Raw genomic sequence first — 16,888 nt, forward strand, 5'->3', positions numbered from 1 at the left:
CTGATATTAATTAAATGTTTTCAGGATTTTGTGTGCAACAAACATGAATTTAGATAAATGTGAAAAGGCCAAAGCAAAGAGACAGCATAAAGAATTTTTACTTAAACATATTCTGAGCAAATAAAAATAAAAATAAACAAAGCCTGGCAGGAGCAACACCCATGATAAATTCTCTGGTTCTCGAATTATCCAGCATTTTCCTGGATTTTTTTTGTTAATAACCAGATTATCATATAATCAGAAATAAAATCTGGTATATTGGAAAACCTTTTAATGTTCCAGTTCTTATAAACTTAAGATAAAAACTGGCAATTTCTTAGAAGTTCGGAAGAGATTATAATTTAAATTTTCATAAAACTTATTAATTATACTTCATTTTAAAATGTGCACTGTTTTCTAAAAGTGAGAATATCATGAATTTTAGAAATAAAGACTTGCTCAGATTTCACTGCAACATCATATAATTGTGAGTTAATGTTACATTTACAACTATGAATTCTTGTTAGAAACCCGTATTAACCTATTAAAATGTCTTTTTTTTTTTTTTTAAGATTTAGTGCCTGGGTGGCTCAGTCAATTAAGTGCCTTCGGCTCAGGTCATGATCTCAAGGTCCTGGGATCCAGCCCCGTATCAGGCTCTGCACTCCGCAGGGAATCTACTTGTCCCTCTCTCTCTGCCCTCCCCCACCGCTTGAACTCTCTAATAAATAAATAAATAAAATCTTAAAAACAAATGAAATTTTCCTTAAAAAAAAAAAAAGATTTATTTATTTGAGAGAGAGAGAGAGCACATGTGAGAGGGGCAGAGGAGGGGGAGAGAGTCCCAAGCAGACTCCACATAGTGGGGCTCAATCTCACCACCCTAAGATCAAGACCTGATCTGAAACTAAGAGTCTGAAGCTTAGGGGCACCTGGGTGGCTCAGTCATTTAGCATCTGCCTTCCGCTCAGGTCATGATCCCAGTGTCCTGGGATCCAGCCCCACATCAGGCTCCCTGCTCAACATGAAGCCAGCTTCTCTCTCTCAGCTCCCCCATACTTCGGTTCCTTCTCTTGCTATCAATCTCTATCAAATAAATAAACAAAATCTTGGGGGAATAAAAGAGTCAGACACTTAAACAACTGAGCTCCCTATAATGTCTTAAAAAAGAAAATGTGGGGACGCCTGGGTGGCTCAGTCAGTTAAGCCACTGCTTTTGGCTCAGGTCTTTTAATCCCAGGGTCCTGGGATGGAGTCCCACATCAGGCTCCTTGCTCGGCAGGGAGCCTGCTTCTCTCTCGGCCTCTGCCTGCCACACTGCCTGCTGTGCGCATGTCCTCATGCGCGTTCTCTCTCTCTCTCTCTCTCTGACAAATAAATAAATAAATAAAATCTTAAAAAAAAAAAATGTGAAGAGCTAAAGTGCCTCTGCAGCTTGTCTTCAATATTACTTTATCATCAAAATGTACACTGAATAAATAAGAAACCTTCCATTTTATGTCAAACATTTATTTTACTTCAAGTCCAATCCTAGAGTCCCTAAAGAAAAATCAGCTATTGGATTTCATCTCTCATTATTCTTCATTCAGAATTTTATTATCATTAATTTACTCAGTATCTGTAACAGTAGGACAGAATGTACAGAGAGTATTTGGCAAAAAATTTTCACTCCAGAAGTTGATAGCACAAAGAGATTTCTAATCTAAAAGGAGAAGATGAGAAAAGAATCATGTCTGGATAATTAGCTCAAACTGTAATAATTTATCTTTTTGTTACATATTCGTGTGATTTATTTCCAAATAACCGTACACTGAAGCAAAAATACTGTACCTTATTAAGGATCAACTTGTTAAGGAAGAGGATCAACCGATCTCGTTCAAGTTTATCTGTGCACTATTGAAATAAATGAGAATTTAGTCAGAAGTGAACAGAAACACAAACTAAATTATTATCATCACCAAACAACAGTCAATAAGAAATAAAGTCATCTTTTAAAACATCAAGAACATGAGAGAAGACTATTCATTATTCTTTAGTTCCTCAATGTCTTACATTCCCTGAAATTTTATATAACTTATCTAATTTCCCTAGAAAGGCATATATTTTAAAAGTCAAAAACAGATTACTTTAATATGTAGTATATACATATACAAATATATACTTTAATATATGAAAATTGAGACAAATTACCTCAGATGACACTTCTCAATTAAGGAACTATTCTAAAGAATGATTAATGATATTTCATATAAATCACATCATGATGAACACAAACAAGAAGGAAACATGTATCTGCCTAAAAAATACAAAGGCTATGCTACAAGTACTCCGGTTTGCTGGAGTTAACAGTGAATTAGAATTCAATAGTACAATCTGGTCTAACAACAAACAGTAAAAATTTTCATCTGGTTATGTTGTTTCCTAGGTATGCTTTTATGATCTTTTCCAGAATCTGTTTTCTAATATACAAAGTATGATTGACAGTTAAGGTAATTATAATAAGCACTGATGGCCATTTAAAAATTGGTGAAATGGTTCTAGGCAGTTCACTGAAATTCAGAATGTTAAATATAAGAGGAATATAAGCACAAATGAAAGAACAAAGTGTATATACAGCAACAAGTAGGTTATACTCATATCTGAGTTGCAGGATAGATGAATGGGTCACTATGTTCTTTCCCCCAGCCAACCTCAAATGTTAAAGGACAAACTTTCTAAAATGTACTAACTCAAGGTTCCCCTTTTTTGGCTATCATTATAGTTCTAAAAACTTTTATAATCTTCACACTGAAATTCAGTATGCTAGCCAGTGCCTGGGCGGCTCGGTTGGTTAAGCGCCTGCCTTTGGCTCAGGTCATGATCCCAGAGTCCCAAGATTGAGTCCACCATCACACTCCTTGCTTGGCAGGGAGTCTGCTTCTCCCTCTCCTTCTGCCCCTTCCCACCACTCATTCTCTCTCTCTCCATTTCTCTCTCAAATAAATAAATAAAATATTTTTAAAAAAATTTAGTGTGCTAGCATAATTTAAGATTCTTCTGAACTGGAAAACCAAGTGTATATACACAAACCCAACAGTCACTATTTCTTTCTTTCTTTTTTTTTTTTTTTTAAAGGGTGAGTTATTGTTGTTGTTTTTTTTAAAAGATTTTATTTATTTATTTGACAGACAGAGATCACAAGTCGGCAGAGAGGCAGGCAGGCGGGGGGGGGGGGGGTAGGCTCCCTGATGAGCAGAGAACCCGATGTGGGGCTCGATCCCATGACTCTGGGATCATAACCTGAGCCAAAGGCAGAGGCTTTAACCCACTGAGCCACCCAGGTGCCCCACTATTTCTTTTATACACTGGTCCAACTCATCCATACTTAAAGATTGGCAAATAAGTCACTAAAGTTCAAAAGCAGCAACTGAAAAAAATAAACTGACATGTACAAACACTAACCCATTGTCATTTTCTATTCATCTAACTAATATTTAATTAAGTGTAATATAAACTACACAAAACTCATACAGAAAGTTATGTTAACTATGTAATCAAACAGAATTTATATTCAGTTGAAAATTTAACAAGTACCCAAAATGCACTATCAAGTTGCAGTTTCCTTAAATGATATTCTTACCCTCTCTAACATTCCGATGATATATCTTGTATCTGTAAAAGGTCCTATTTCTTCATGACATCTGCCATAAACAATAGCAAGAGCTTGTAAACATAAACACTTCATGTTTACTTTTGGGGTGAGCAGGAAACGATGATAGAGCTCGTTGAAAAATTCATACCTAGATTTTTTAAAGAAAGTTCACAATGGAATCACCCATGAAACTAACAACAAAATCAAATGTAACAATTTATGAAGAGTAGCTTACGATCTCTTAATTGATCCACTTTCCTCATTCTCATCTTCCTCCAACAGTAATCTCAGGTAATAGTCTCCTATTTTGATTTCCTCTGCCAGGCACTCATATTTAACCTTTATTAATAAATGCACATTAGAGTATTTTAGTTTACAAGAAAGTGTTGGCAGTTTCCACATAATACTTCTTAAATTCTGTTCAGAGCTTTTTTCTTTTCTTGTAAGACCACCTTTAGTAGGAAAAAAATTCATCATTTCTTAAAATATCTGATAATTCATTATTACTAATATAACTTACTATTCTAGTTAAATGTTACTGAGTTGGTATTCTATGCCAAATTTACGAATGTAAAACTTGCTGATAAAAACTTTCACAGGACTATATGGTATTAATGAGGCTGAAGAGAAGAAGACTTAAAACACTGTTAAAAGATAATCTTCTTCACTCCTTTCTGAGTCTGTCACAATCAACTATGGAGTAAATGATCCTGCACCACACACGGTTTGTGCAATTCATACAAGTTACCCCAGGTTTTTCCTCATCTCCCAAAACATCAACTACACTTTACGGTGTATTTTTATTCATCCATTCTCTGCATGTCACATTACCCCCGATTACAAAGGACGTGACACATGAAGGAGAAGTCCATGATGATCAGGGGTTACGGCAGCACCATGAGCTTTGTACTCAGGCTGCTTGTCTAAAGTAAAGATTTGCAAGCAATTCTAAAAAGGAATTCTACTGACTAGATTATTAAAATTCTTTTTCCAAAGCCTAAAATAACTAATTTCTAAAAATATAAACTATGTAAAATCAAATATAAATATATATGTATATCCATTTCATTTTTCCTATAAGTTGAGCATTCAATTCATTCAACTTCTGTTTACTAAATATATACTGTGTGCGCCATGCACTGTTCTAGTCATCAAATAAACAAACATGAAGATTACTGTCCTTGCAGGAGTAACAGATAAAAAAGCAAAATACACATGATAATTGTGTGACAGTAAGTGTTACGGGGTGAAATAAAGCAGGGAAAGGGAGAGGGAGGGGGAGAGAGTAGAAGGTTGTACGTATATACAAAGAGGGCCGCATTTTTAAAGATTTATTCATTTTTAGAGAGGGAATGAGTAAAGGGGTGGGAGGAGGGGGACAGGGAGAGATCTCAAGCAGGCTCCCTGCTGAGCATGGAGCCTGACACGAGGCTCAATCTCACAACACTGAGATCATGACCTGAGCTGACATCAAGAGTTGGACGCTTAACCGAGTCACCCAGGCACCCCAAGGGCTGAATTTTTAAACAGAGTGGCCAGGGAAGGCATATTCAGATGATGACATTCAGTTAAAGACCTGAGGGAAAAAACAAGTTATAAAACTATCCAGGGAAAAAGAATATTCTACTAAGAAGGAATAACAAGTAGAGAAAGATCTTCAGTCAAGAACATGAATCTGGTGGTTTCCAGGGAACTTGGTGTGGCTGCAGCAACAGTGAAAAGGGTGAGTAGTAGATCATGAGATCAAAGAAAGAATGCTTGGGATTAGAGGATACGCAAATCTTGTCTTTTTTTTTTTTTTTTTAAAGATTTTATTTATTTATTTGACAGAGAGAGCAAGAGAGCACAAGCAGGGGGAACAGCAGAAGGAGAGGGAGAAGCAGGCTCCCTGCTGAGCCAGGAGAATGATGCGGGGCTCAATCCCAGGACCCTGGGATCATGACCTGAGCCAAAGGCAGAGGCTTAACCATCTAAGCCATCCAGGAGCCCCGCAAATCTTGTCTCGTAAGTCATTTGAAGGACCCCAGGCTTTTTCAAAGTGAGAGAAGCACCAGAGGGCTCTGCGCACATAAGTGACATGACCTACTTTATTTTAAAAAGATCACAATGCTCCTATGTTGATAAAAGATTACAAGAAGGCAAGGGTGGAAGCAGAGTTACTGCTACAATCCCACAAAAAGAGGAGGGTTGGGTTCTGGACAAATTTTGGAAGTGTACTAAATAAACAGGATTTGCTGACAAACTGGATGTGGGGCATAAGAGAAAAGATGACTTCAAGGGCTTTGACTAGAAATTAAGAAGGAGCCATTATCTAAGACCAGAAAGACTACAAGAGAAGTAGGTTTGGGAGCAGAGCAAGTGCACAGTTTTAGAGCTACATTCTAGTTGCTTATTGGAAATCCAATTATAAAATAAGAGTATGAGGTCTCAGAAAGAAAATCCGAGATAAAAATCTGGAGGCCACCAGCAAAGAAAAAACAGTTAAAGCCATAAGACAATGAATATAAATATGAGGTCCAAGAACTGGTCCTTTGTACCAGTTTAGCAGTAGGGAAAATGAGAAAAATGAACAGAGGAGGAGTGCACAGTGAAGGAGAAAATCCAGGATAATACAGATTCCCAAAACCAAAGTAAAGGAAGTTTTTTGAGGAGGAGGGATTGAGCACAATCAAATCATTGTATTTTGCAAATGCAGCTGGATTAAAGCAAAGCCTACAGGATCATGAGTATGTTCAAATTCACAACTGCTATGAAAGCTTACATTATGCACACACGTTTCTTGATCTTATTCTATTGTTCTTCACATGAATATTTTAATAGCAAAGTAAAATATGGGGGCGCCTGGGTGGCTCAATCAGTTAAGCATCTGCCTTCGGCTCAGGTCATGATCTCAGGGTCCTGGGATCGAGCCCCGCATTGGGCTCCCTGCTCAGCGGAGAGCCTGCTTCTCTCTCTCCCACTCCCTGCTGCTCTGCCTACTTGTGTTCTCTCTCCATCTAATTTTTAAAAAAAGAGTAAAATATGGCCACATTCAGAATCGACTACCACAAAAAAGTTAGTTAAACAAGGTACAAGTACAAGGAAAAAAGGAGCATAGGCTGTATTTCAGCGGAGAAAAAAAATCTAAGGGGGGAAAAATAAGCAAAGAACAGATCTAGAAAGCAGAAGACCAAACTCATTGAAACTCCTACATTCTCGGGTACAAAAGTTCAGGTACAAAGCTGAGTTACTTAATGTAATGAATTTTTATTTTTTGTCTCAGACAAAAATAAAAGTTTTTTAGTTATTTCTTCCATAAAATTAAAAGGGAAAGGTTAAAAAAAAGTTATATAACCATAAATCTTTGAAAAACACCCCCAAAATAACATGTGCTTCCAAAAATAAAAAATTGATATTACAAAAATTAAACTTTACCTCAAATTCATGGTGGTTCCAGGAGATCACATTAGCACTACCAAGCTCTCTATCAATATTAAATGCTCTCATTTCAGACTCAAGACAATCTCTCAGTTCTTCTCGTGTTTTGAAATTCCAAATTAGGTTTGACTTGGCATGATCCTGACCAAACCTATACATATAATCAGAAAATAGTAGGAAGCAATAAACATTTAAAAAAAAAATCTATAAACATCACTTACTGCATTTTATAATAAGAAAACAGTGGAATTAACAAACTTCAGCAAAAACTATGTTCTTTATGAAGAACATCAACTCTCCGTAAATTAAGTACAGTACAATGTAAATGGTAGAATCTTGGTGACAGGTAACAGGTGTACACTGTAAAATTCTTTGACCTTTTCTGTATGTTTGAAAGTTTTCATAATAAAACACTAAAGAAAAAAAAAATGAACCCAAACCACAAAAACAAATCTGTGTGGATTTCAAAACAAGGAACTGGTATTTCAATTTCAGTATTTATTGCTAGTATAAATTTCAGTCAGAAAGTAATTACAATCAGCTATCAAATTTCAGGTTGGGAATAAGAATTTCTGAACTATGCACCTGGGTATGAAGTATGTAGGTTGAGCAACATTCTAGATTAAAATGTTACAAACTACCCAAGAAAGAATACAGCTAAACAGCCAAGTTCTGACTGATATTTGCAAAATATCTTCCTTTTACTCCTAGAATAATTTAACTGCTGTAATAAATTTGGACACAGGTCTGAATTGGAGGTGGATGGGCATCATATCCTTCCATTTTCATTCTGCAACACTCCTAGAAAGTCTGATGTTAGAGTTCAAGAGAGTTCTACGGGAGACAACATAATTGAAGGATTTCTGAGAAAGAAAACCAATATTCTTAAGACCATACTATATACTATATTTATATTCTATACTTTAAACGTACCGTGAGAAGTTTCCAAAGCACGTTATTTTCCTTTATCAGCCAAGCTATAATCAATATGTCAGCTTCCAGAGTTAAGTATTGTAAATTACCCCAATTTGGAGTTAGCAAATCTCCAAACTGTTTTAAAGTCTTTCTATGTGTGTATGTCTGTGTGTGTGTGTTTGGGATGGAGGAACCGTGGGCAGGGCCAGTAGATGGAGAAAGGGTAAAAAGATCAGAAAGGTTGGAAAAGCATATTCAAGCCAGCTAAGCTGGATACCCATTTCCCACATGTGTCTTTATGTTTTCATCATCTACCTCTTTTAAGTAGCCATCTCAAAGCCTTAATAAAAATTTAAAGATGACTTTAGCTCCTCAGTCTACCAACACTCTTAAAAGACATTACCATATGGAAGCATCATTAATCATACCAATCTTAACAGTTACAATTCTTGACCTTGAGAGCGTAAAAATATCCATAGCATAGAGCACTAGTTTCAGGCAAGAAAAACCCATCATGGTTATTCTAATGACAATGCCAAATTTAATCTGTTGGAAAAGAGGCTTTAAGTTTACCTATAATAGAAGAGATCCCAATTTGCTTCTATTTTTATTCTTTGTCTTCTCTTTCTAAGAACCACTGGCTTTTGATTTATATTCTGGAAAAAAAAACAGAAATAAAACTTCACAATGCTCAATCTGGGGCTACCGAATAGACTCAGTGAGAAAAATCATCACTTTTAAGTGATGAGAAACATGTTCTACATCAAATTTTGGCAGAAATAAATTAATGAAGCCAAATCTATAGAATATGAATATAAAATTTATATCACAATGGGATAAATATGGTACTAGCAGATAATTCTAGTGTTGTTGAAATATTTCCAAGTAGCCTAAAGTTATTGTTTCAATACCAAATTGTTACAGTTTATAGTGATGATTGATAAAATTTATAGTGATCAAAAAGTGACTTGTTTTAAACATTTACATGCAGTTAATACATAAGTCATGGGAAAACAATAAATGCAAAAGATTACAGGTTATTAAACTGCTATCAAAGCCATAAGGAGCAAGTATAAATTGAAACAGCTAATGGACAAGAAATAAGAATCTACATTCAGACACATGTGAGGTGAGATTTGAATTTATTAGACAAAGAATCTCAAAGACAACTCCACATGCCAGGCAGTTGAATGCATTTCACACATGTAGCAGGTACTTAAACTCACCGTATTGTTTCTGTCCTGAATTTAAGTTTAAAAAGGAAAAAATGAAAAAGTTTTAAATAAAACTGAGAGTGAGCCTGTATGTGTTAAGTTATACCTATCATATAAACTTCAAGAGGAGGTCGCAATTATAAATCATCTCATGTTAAGACAGAAGGCGGCCCACTTGCTTCTTTAAGTCTATGACTCAAATTTTAGGAAGTCATAAACCCTTTTGAGAATACAAAGAAAGCTACAGCCCCTATTCCAGAGAAAGACATATGCGTAAGGCTTGTAACTAACTGAAGGGGAAGATTTCAAAGATTTCTTGAAGTCTACACATGGGCTGGTGGTTAGGAATCTCCTCTCCAAGTGAAGCCTGAAGATATGGTAGACACTAAAATTCTGACCTTTGATGTGACAGAACCAAAAAGTAGAAAGTAGTAGAAATTAAAACACAAAAGTCTGTAAGTAACTTCATTAAAGAAGTAACAAATTATACAAAAGAAAGCAGAAAAAAAATAGAAGGAATAAAGCCCAAATGCGTAATAAAATTTAAAAAGTAAATACTGTTTAAAATACAAAACTTACTGGTTATATAAGCAACTGTCTCCTACAAATTTTAATTCTGTGCACCCTCATGAAAACTACTGAAAGGTGACTTGAATAAAGCACATAAACAATTCAAAGATTTAGTTTTAATGGTAAAACTTTCTCTGTAACTTCTAACTAAGCAGCACTTTCTTCAATTTCCCCTGCTCTCAAGGACAAAAAGCTGGGAGTACAGAGTAGTGAAAATGTACACGCTATACACAAAAAGCACAATCAGTTCTCTCCATAAACAGAGTTCACAGATTCAAGAATCTTGGGCTAAAACCTCTAACTAGCTAAACAAATTCCTCAACTAAAATAACAGAAGTAAGAAAAAAGCAATATTATACATTAGCCAATGGTTATTATTGATCGAACACATAGCATTAGCTACAAATGAAATTGACTTAAAAACATTCTAATTATATAAGAAATGCAGTTCCTTTTAAGCCTAGCCAGTTAATCTTGACAATGATTAGTTTTTAGACTAGCTAAAGCACATGATCATTCCATATTTGGGTGTTAATATTTCTACAAATAAAAGAATCACAAAGATTATTCACTGTTTCCTAAAGAAATTAACATTAAAAATGGCACTACAGCAAAAACAATCCATTTGCTACCGAAACAGTTTCTTGACCAGCAGTTCTATTTGGCATCCTTATTTGCTCAAAGTTTTAGATAACACCCACATAAATGAAACCAAGAGAACAATAAAACATTATTGATATTTACAAATATACTATTTTTCCTCTGAACTGTTGTCTTTAAATTGCATGTGTTATCTGCATTTACAGCTAAAAGAGCTTTGCGTCCAAATTTTTAGATAGAAATATATGAAATCAGATGCCAAAAACTTACTTCAGTTAATTACATCCAACAGCTTGAACAACTATTATTTTAGAAATGGGCTTAACTACCTGAACTCAAAAGGTCATAATTTTTAATAACTGAAGATCATTCATATCTTATTTGTAGATTTTCAATTACTCAAATGGTATAGGAATATTATCATGACCAGACATGTATATAGCGCTTCTATTATTACCTTGGTTTTTTTTTTAAGAGAGAGAGAGAGAGGAGAAGCAAGTGAGTGGGGGTGGGGTGGAAAGAATCTTAAGCAGCACACTCAGCACAGACCTTGACAAAGTGCTTGATCGCACAACCCTGAGATTGTGACCTGAGCTGAAATCAAGAGCCAGACACTTAAATGACTATGCCACCCCAGGTGCCCCTATAATTACCCTGCTTTTACATCAAAGCAGCCCTACAAAGTAGAAAAGGGAGGCACTATTATTCTGATTTTATGGAAAAGGAAAGTAAGCTCTGAAAACCCATAAGTTGTTTTATGGGTTAATAAACCATAGTATTAAGCCCAGATGTAGGTTAAACAGTTCAACAGTTCAACATGGAAGATTCTCCTCACTATCCTAGCCATTTAGAAAGCACGTCTAGTTCTTAATCTCAAGAAACAAACTGAGGGTTGCTGGGGTAGTGGGGGCGGTGGTAGGAATAGGGTGGTTGGGTTATGGCCACTGGGGAGGGTATGTGCTATGGCTAGTGCTGTGAAATGTGTAAGCCTGATGATTCACAGACCCATACCTCTGGGGCAAATAATACATTACATGTTAATAAAAATAATTTTAAAAATTAAAACTAAAGTATGTCTAGTGATTCTTTATATTGCATATGTCACTTATACAGATCAGCAAGAACTCTTTAGGCTCAAGTCATAGAGAACTGAATTTTGGGCTCAATTTCAGATAGACACAAAAGACTATAATTGTTCTGTGGCACTGATTCCTATGTCTAGATGTTCTGGAAATTCGTAAGAAACCTGTTCAGTGAGCTATTTTAATTTTTTTTTTTTTAAAGATTTTATTTATTTATTTGAAAGACAGAAATTACAAGTAGGCGGAGAGGCAGGCAGAGAGAGAGAGGAGGAAGCAGGCTCCCTGCTGAGCAGAGAGCCCGATGCGGGGCTCGATCCCAGGACCCTGGGATCATGACCTGAGCCGAAGGCAGAGGCTTTAACCCACTGAGCCACCCAGGTGCCCCTCAGTGAGATATTTATATTATTTTCTTTGTATAAAGAAACAGCCTACCATAAATAGAGATGGTTTAAGGGAAAGAATTTAAGTGTGCTCAATAAAAATGGTGAGAGCAAGTCAACTTTAGTTGATTTAACCATTGCACATTCCATCCTAGAGAGAGAATATGCATTACTGAATTAGGTTCTACTGATCATACTATATGCTAAAGACTAAGACTAAAACTGTTTTTGACCTGGCCTTGATTTGAGGAGCTAATATTGAAAAATTTAAGTACACAGAGTAAATTTAAAAATGTGAATCTTATTACCAAGACACCTGCCTGTCTAGCTCTGAATAAAAACGCTAAAGATGAGCACCTTTATTTTTATAGCTATAAAATAAAATTCAGAGAAGGAAGGAAAGAAGTAGATTCATACAAATAAATTAGCATGGAAACTAGAAGTTACGAAGAAAACCTAAGAGTGGAATTTTATATTAAATTTCATATAAAATACCTAACTAAAATCCTAATCACTGATTCATAAAACCATGAATTAAAAAAATTTATATAAAAATACGAATCACAATTAGGTGACATTTCTTCCTATGTTCAATCAGAAATATCTGACTACCCTCTCTGTGAACAACAATGAAAGCAAACCTACAATACACAGAAGTGCTAGGAGTCTGGAAGCAGATTTTTACCTCTTTTTGTGCAATGCCCATTCTATCCCTCCAGTGCATCAACACAAGATCTACTTTTTCTTTGGCAAATTTTTCAACTTCCTTAGCAGCTTTTCCAGCTAGTCTTTGCCACTCTGGAACTTTATTAAATTTTCCATACTGATCCTGTAAAATAACATTAAAATCCATTATAGTCCTGTTTGCAAATTTATTTTTAAAATCTAAGTAAAGCTGAGTCACACTATTTATTTTACATAAAATACATACTGGATGTTGGGGACTCAGTGAAGAAACAAAGTGAAAATTTCTACAATAAATTATACTTTTGTCCAAGAAATCTTAACTTTTCTGCTTAAGTTTCAAGATGATTCCTATGTGAAAGGTGGCAAGATGTGAATGGGAGATGGGTATAAATAGAAAAATGGAGTGAGGAAAGGAAAAGAACACATACAAGACATTATTACAATGGTGTATCTTGAAAGATGTTTAAGTAATTTTCTCAGAGATAGCCTAACCTTAATTAAAAAAACAGCTTTTGTTAGAAAAAAAAAATTCCTACCCAAGTTACTTTTTTCACTATTGGCCCCTTTCACCAACATTTATTAATCACATATTATATGCGAAATATCACGTTATATATTTGAAACTTTAAAAAAAATCCATTCCTGAATGTGCCAATAAGCTGAGTTAAGGAAACAAAACATACAAGGTTACTACTATTCATAATGCTAGATTGAGGTGATGGTTTTAAAACTCTATAAATACACGAAAAATTACTGAACTGTACACTTAGAATAGGTGAATTATATGGGATGTAAATTTTACCTTAATAAAGCTGTTACTAATACTACTTTTAGTACTGCTATTCAATACAGTGAATTCTTGGTTTATATCTAAAATTTTTAGTGTGTTTTACAAAGAGTGGTCTTTTCAACCTGAAAAGACACTTAGGACAATCATTATTTACCATTGCTATTTTCACATTATCTCTAACATGCATCCGATCAGCATCCTTCTCAGGAACTGGATCTGAGCTGTCCAAGTAAGCCAGCAAGCCTGGCGGCTAAAAGCAAACAAACACAAAACATAAAATCCATTTTCAAAACAACTGCACCAAAGAAAATTTAGCTTTCAAAACCCAAATAAATACTATGATTTAAGCTACTGAGGTTAGCATTTATGGGACAATTTATGTTAGCAATTATGTGACAACTCCTATAATATGCATCTTTTAAATAAAAAACAAACTAAAAAAATCCTCTAACAGTATAAACTTACTCAACGAAATTTTACTGGGCAAGAATACATAAATCTTTTTTTTTTTTTTTTTTTTAATTTATTTGACAGAGAGAGATCACAAGTAGGCAGAGAGGCAGGCAGAGAGAGGGGAAGGAAGCAGGCTCCCTGCTGAGCAGAGAGCCCGATGCGGGGCTCGATCCCAGGACCCTGAGATCATGACCTGAGCCGAAGGCAGCGGCTTAACCACTGAGCCACCCAGGCGCCCCAGAATACATAAATCTTCCCGGGCATTCAACCGACTTACCAAAATGCGTTTCAACAAGTTTGTCGCAGTTGCATTATCAGCTGTCCAGAGTCCCACTAAATGTCTACTTAGCTGTCTGAAAAAAGCAGACGTTGAGAAAGGTTTGCTGCTTTATCTCAGCTAGAACAGAAAGGAATTTTTAAGAACAAAATATCATATAAGAAATATAGCTACAGCAAAGAAACCATTCTGATGTTAAATACTTAAAGTTAGTATTTTAATGTGCAGAGGTGTATGAAACAGTAATTCAAAATACTGCAAACATTTTAGAATTTCCTCCAAATCAAAATGCTTTCCTGATAAACTCACTAATTTTCAATGGACTTAAACATGAAAAAGTAAGTAGGTTTTTACCTCATTTAAAGAGGGAAAACAAGACAATTAGATTTGACGATGTTGTTAGTTTGTGTAACAAGTCCTAATATAGTGATCATACAGCATTCTGGCATTCTTTGGAATTCTGCACATGAGTAAAGGTCAATAACTATGTTCTAACATAACCCACTTGGCAAGATCAGAGATAGAAAATATTTTCAGTTTTGGAGTCTGGAGACTTAAAGCAAATTACTTTACTCATGCCACTTTAGAGGTAAAAGCATATTTTGGTTCAAAGTGAACAACTAAGATCCATGTTGAATTAATGACTTAGTAATTTATTAATCTGACCCTCACTATATGCAACTCCTAAGCAGAGAATATATTTTTTTTCAGAGAATATATATAATTCACTGTTGACCCTTCTGTGCTTCAGTAGGGATTCAAACTGTCATTTGCTACAAGAATGGGTATAAAACCTGTAAGAGAAATAACCCAAACTATAGACATATGTTCTTACAAGGTTAGACTCCCAAAAGAAAAAATTTTAAAAACCCAAACTGTACTCTGCGCTAGCACCAAAAAAATGAACACTACTAAAACTGTTCATTTCTATGTCTAGTTGAAAATTAACTACTTAATTACACTTATAATTTCCTTCACATGTATCAGGTAGGTATCATTTATCAGAGATTCCTAAAAAGGCTTTAAATAGGAATAAATGGGATAACTTTTTATCATGGTAATTTGTAAAAGATAAAGCAATGCAAATGAAAAGTGGTAACTTGTATTATACATTGACAGCTTTTCAGTACTGTGACTGACCACAATAAAGAATGTAACTGATTGTTTAATGTAAAGAGGAGCACAACAAGCAAACATCTAACATGTGGGTTTAACAGAGTAAGACATTAAACTGTCTCTATTTTAATGAAAGATGGTATCTAGTATTACTTATAAAACAATACATCAAAGAAATAATCATTCTTTTAGATCTTTTTGTCCTCTCAGGCAACGTAAAAGACTATGTTCATGGCTAACATTTATAAATTGAAGGATGCAGACAGCCTCTAAAATAGTATAAACAACAGAAAACCACTGGCAAGGCAGCATACTAACACGACATCCAACAACTGGATATAAGTGACAAAAAAAGGAAATTTGTGATATCATAACAAAGTAAACCTAAGTCAGCAATTATTGCTATCATTTAAAAAGTCAAAAGAATATGATGAAAATATTTTATGATACTCTCTTTTTTAAAACTAATGAGTCACAGTATGCTAAGGATATCTGAAGGGTCACACATCAGGAATCATAAAGAAAAATTAAAAGGGATGGAATTCATATGGCCTGGAGTAAGTGAATAGATTTATCTGCTTCTGTACATTTAATTATTTAAAAAAAGACAATTTACCAAAGGGGAAAATGTTTAACTATAAGAGATTTAGAATACCTAAGCCAGTTAGACATGGTTTTCTTTATTCTTGGAGTACCTAATTGACCAAAGATATTTAAAAACTGACATGATGGCCAGAAGCAAATACAAAGAGAAAAAAGCCTGGGCATATGGTTCTAGTTCCATAAGCTTCTAGGCACTCTTTTCCATGTTCCAGTCCCATGACTATGTGTGTACAGCCATAACAGGAAAGTGAGGGGGAAAAAAAAAAATCACACAGATCTGTTTCCTTCCCCAAGCTCTCCAGGGGCAGGGGTAATGATCATCTAGGCACAATCTTTCTATAAGGAAAGGAAAAAAAGAACTAGGTAAATCAAAAGAAAAAGAAACATTTCCATAATCCAAACAGTCTGTTTTATGTAATATCCGAATCCATTTTATAAGCAGCAAGTTAATTTATAGCAAATTTAACCTACCTATTTGTAAGCATCCTTTGATCTGAGCTTATTGTAAACATCGCAGTATGCAAGTGTCGGGGTAAGGCACCTTCACTTAGGGCAAGCTCCTGCATTTTTGTAGCAATTTCTTTGTCACCTTCCTTTGGAAAAAAGGTAAGATGATCCCTAAAGCAGCATTCCAGAACAAAATATCCTAATTTTATAGAACTAATTTTACATCTCTAGGTAAAATAATTATATAATATACAATGTAATAGAAATTTGAAATGCAACTTAATTACCCAAAAATAACACAGGTGATACAAGTAATTTTAAAAATATTATTTGCCTGTGGAACAAGGTTTTAAATATTTACAGATACATTTATCTTATGAATTATGCTTTGGTTAATTTAATATTAAAATTAGGTTCATTCTCTGAGTTTATATCAGCCAATGAAAAGGAAAGGTGACTCCGGGAAATCAGTAATTCCTACCCAAGGCTTCTGCAACCCCGCCTTGCTTTTATTATTAACAATATATTCATTTTCATGGTGAACACAGTTCTTTATTTTTTTAAAAGAATGATGTGATAAACTGGAGTAGTTCTTTTCATTCTCATTTTACTTTGCTTAGATGGACTCACTCTGGCAACAGAGTTAAGACAGGACTACTAATCAAAGGTAATCACAGAACTATGAATTAAATAAGCAATGTGATATTTAAAACAGCCTACTGGAAAG

The 16,888-nt window shown here is 34.8% G+C and overlaps 1 protein-coding gene across 3 annotated transcripts in view; it reads right to left on the bottom strand.

The window, feature by feature from the left end:
• DNAJC13 (DnaJ heat shock protein family (Hsp40) member C13) overlaps window positions 1-16,888 on the bottom strand; it is a 129,773-nt gene that overhangs the window by 54,398 nt on the left and 58,487 nt on the right. For 2 of the 3 annotated variants that reach the window (XM_046001672.1, XM_046001670.1), the window contains exons 17-26: window positions 16,186-16,307; window positions 13,996-14,071; window positions 13,420-13,515; window positions 12,474-12,617; window positions 9,169-9,183; window positions 8,516-8,598; window positions 7,025-7,178; window positions 3,846-3,949; window positions 3,599-3,758; window positions 1,810-1,872 (exon numbers count right to left, since the gene is read on the bottom strand). In XM_046001672.1, the coding sequence (XP_045857628.1) occupies window positions 1,810-1,872; window positions 3,599-3,758; window positions 3,846-3,949; window positions 7,025-7,178; window positions 8,516-8,598; window positions 9,169-9,183; window positions 12,474-12,617; window positions 13,420-13,515; window positions 13,996-14,071; window positions 16,186-16,307 (1,017 nt within the window). The remainder of the gene's footprint in view (window positions 1-1,809; window positions 1,873-3,598; window positions 3,759-3,845; window positions 3,950-7,024; window positions 7,179-8,515; window positions 8,599-9,168; window positions 9,184-12,473; window positions 12,618-13,419; window positions 13,516-13,995; window positions 14,072-16,185; window positions 16,308-16,888) is intronic. The other variant, XM_046001673.1, reaches the window with a different exon arrangement.

The sequence above is a fragment of the Meles meles genome, chromosome 4 (assembly GCF_922984935.1).
Source record: "Meles meles chromosome 4, mMelMel3.1 paternal haplotype, whole genome shotgun sequence".
NCBI classification, from domain to species: Eukaryota; Metazoa; Chordata; class Mammalia; order Carnivora; family Mustelidae; genus Meles; species Meles meles.